General features: G+C 49.5%; 1 protein-coding gene across 1 annotated transcript in view; it reads left to right on the plus strand.

The window, feature by feature from the left end:
- Nucleotides 1-2,010: 2,010 nt before the first annotated feature.
- The window catches only part of IL15RA (interleukin 15 receptor subunit alpha), a 13,714-nt gene continuing 12,992 nt past the window's right edge, over nucleotides 2,011-2,732 (plus strand). Inside the window, exons 1-2 of the mRNA XM_023524962.1 lie at nucleotides 2,011-2,062; nucleotides 2,512-2,728. Of these exons, the coding sequence (XP_023380730.1) occupies nucleotides 2,011-2,062; nucleotides 2,512-2,728 (269 nt within the window). The remainder of the gene's footprint in view (nucleotides 2,063-2,511; nucleotides 2,729-2,732) is intronic.

Below are 2,732 nucleotides of genomic sequence, written 5' to 3' on the forward strand. Positions count from 1 at the left end.
CTATGGCTTTACTTCTGGGCTCTTCTGTTCCATTGATCAGCGTGTCTGGAAAGGTGTTTATTTCCGCTTGGGCTGTACTACCTTCGCCAGCCTCGATTACCTTGAGGGCTGCACCAGCCCTGTGCTGACCCCCTGGGCAACCGGTCTCAGTAACAGGGGTGATGACTTGTTTAATGGCCACATAGACCAGGGGCTGGCAAGCTTTTCCTATGAAGAGCCAGAGAATAAGTGATTTAGACTTTGTGGGCCATCTGGTCTCTGCTGCAACGACTCAGCTCTGCAGCTGTAAAGTAAAGCAGCTATCAATAATACATAAATGAATAAAGCTGTTTTCCAATAAAACTTTATTGACAAAAGGGGGGGGTGGGCTGAATGTGGCCCAGGGGCCATAGTTTGCTGACCCCTGGCACAGACACAATTTAGGGGGGCCCTCCTCCCCTGCTTTGAGAATCTGACTGTGCCATATCGGTCTCCCCCTTAGTTTGCCCTCCATGGCAGAAAGAGTGCTTCACTTGGTTCTCTCGGCCGAGTCCCGACCTTCTCGCCTGCTCATGTCCCAGCCGCTCAGCAGAGGCCTCCTGGGGCTTCCAGACCGGAAACCAAAATGGCAGCTCCCCGGGCGGCTGTAGGCAGCCACCGGCATTTATGCCGTACCGCTGCCTTGGTAAGCGTGGTCGCTGCCCTTGGCCGGCGCCTCAGCCAGAGAACCACCCGGCACATACACGTTAGCAATGCCGAGGGCAATGCTTCTTCAACGTGTCCTTACAAGCTCTGGGACAGTGGGAAACGCTGCGGCAGAATTTCCCTCTGTGGGACTTTCCTGCCAACGCTCTAAGCCACCTCCACCGCAGCAGGCCAGGCTCGGCTCAGAAGCCGGCTCTTGCTCACCGCCTCTGCATGCAAGAAAGCCTAAGCACGTATCGAATTAATAGGAAAAAGGATAAAAACCATGCAGTTGTGGCGTCAGATGGGTATTAGACTTATCGGGGCGATGACTTCCTAAGTCACAGAAATGTCTAATCACTATGCTGTGCGCCAGAAACTGATATAATATTGTATGTCAACTGTAATTGAAAAATAAATGTGACATAATCATGCCGATACGTGGGCCGGGTCCTCGCCTTTTAAGAACTGAGGGCCCTTTGGGGGTTTCTCTATAGAACCCCAATCTACAAACTTGGTGCCAAGGAGGATATAGTTTACCTGTCATCAAGGCCTTATGAATGGATTCTTTCCTCGTGCTCACCGCTTTTTACATTAGGTGCATGATAAATCACACCAATTTCACTAAATTTTGCCTAGTGGGGGAAAAAATTAATTTTTCTTCTTTGCCAGTTTTGTCATTGTTACATAAAGTAGGAAAGAAGTCGCAAGAGCTCCTACGACTCGTTAAAGTCAAGTTGTCTTTAACATTTGTATTACTTACTTTTATATAAGAAAGAAATTTTTCCGAGGATGCAAAAATATCAACAGGCTGTGATAAATAATTAATAACAAAAAGACAATAACCAATATGGAGTCCTCAAAATGCAAATGGCCCACACTTCGGTCCCTCCTTTTCTTCTTAGGCTAATACCCTTAGATGCTAATTTGCGAAACTCCTCATTTCTACCCAACAGAGCCAGAGCCCCACTGCCAGGATTTTTAGCTGAAGTTCTGGAGTCTGAGTTTAATTCCAGCTATCATAATAGTAGAGCCATCTGGGGAAATTCACCTTGCCTCTGGCTCCTTCCAAAAAAGTGAGAAAAATTAGATAAGCCAGTTTTCCCTGTAGAAATTAAGTAAGTTGAACTCACTCACAGTAGGTCAGACTCGAGCCTGGTGTTGGGGGAAGAGGGTTCATCTATTCATTCTTTGAACGAGTATTGCTTGAGCAGCTGCTCTTGCCAGGTACTGTACTAGGGTCACGGAATATAATGTGACTTGACTCTTACCCTCTACAGTTTACAGTACAGATGGTGAGACATCTGTTCACTACATCACCTCGACATCTTAATTACAGCCGTGAAAATGACTGAACAAGGAAAGAACACAGAAATATGGGTCCTGGCTGACTGTGGGGGTGAGAGCAGGCTTTTTCCGAGGAAGTGATGTCGAAGTAAGCTGGGAAGGATGGCGAGAGTTGGCCGGCCAGGAGTGGGGTCAGCGGAGGGCAGCAGGTAGGCCTGGTGAGCGGCAAGCGGGGACCAAGGGCCCGAGTGGCCAGGCCTGGCAGAACCTTGAAGACTCCTTAAGGATTTTACTTTTTATTCTAAGAGCAGCAGAAAGTCTGTCAAGACTGAAGCCATCTCCTGGGCGTTTCTGAGGCTGAGGCTGGCTGCCTGCAGGCTATTGCCGTGGTTTGGGCAAGAAGCTCAGAGGCTCCATGCGGGTGGGGCGGAGGAGAGCGAGAAAGATGGATAGATACCTCTGAGAGAGACTGAGCCAAGATGATGGCAAGCAGAGGGCGAGGCAGAGATTTGCACTGATCACGCCTCGGTCCCCAGCTCTGCTGGGTGCCTGGCACATGAGGCAAGGCTCCTGGAAGGCTCCTGAACGCACTGAAATCTGTTCACCTCTCCCCTCGTATCTGCATTTTTGCAGGCACCACGTGCTCGACTCCCACGTCCATCGAACACGCAAACATCCGGGTCAAGAGTTACAACGAGAACTCCAGGGAACGGTATATCTGCAACTCTGGTTTCAAGCGTAAGGCTGGTACGTCCAGCCTGACTAAGTGCCTGCGTAATGAG

Source organism: Pteropus vampyrus, unplaced genomic scaffold (assembly GCF_000151845.1).
Source record: "Pteropus vampyrus isolate Shadow unplaced genomic scaffold, Pvam_2.0 Scaffold513, whole genome shotgun sequence".
In the NCBI taxonomy this organism is placed as follows: Eukaryota; Metazoa; Chordata; class Mammalia; order Chiroptera; family Pteropodidae; genus Pteropus; species Pteropus vampyrus.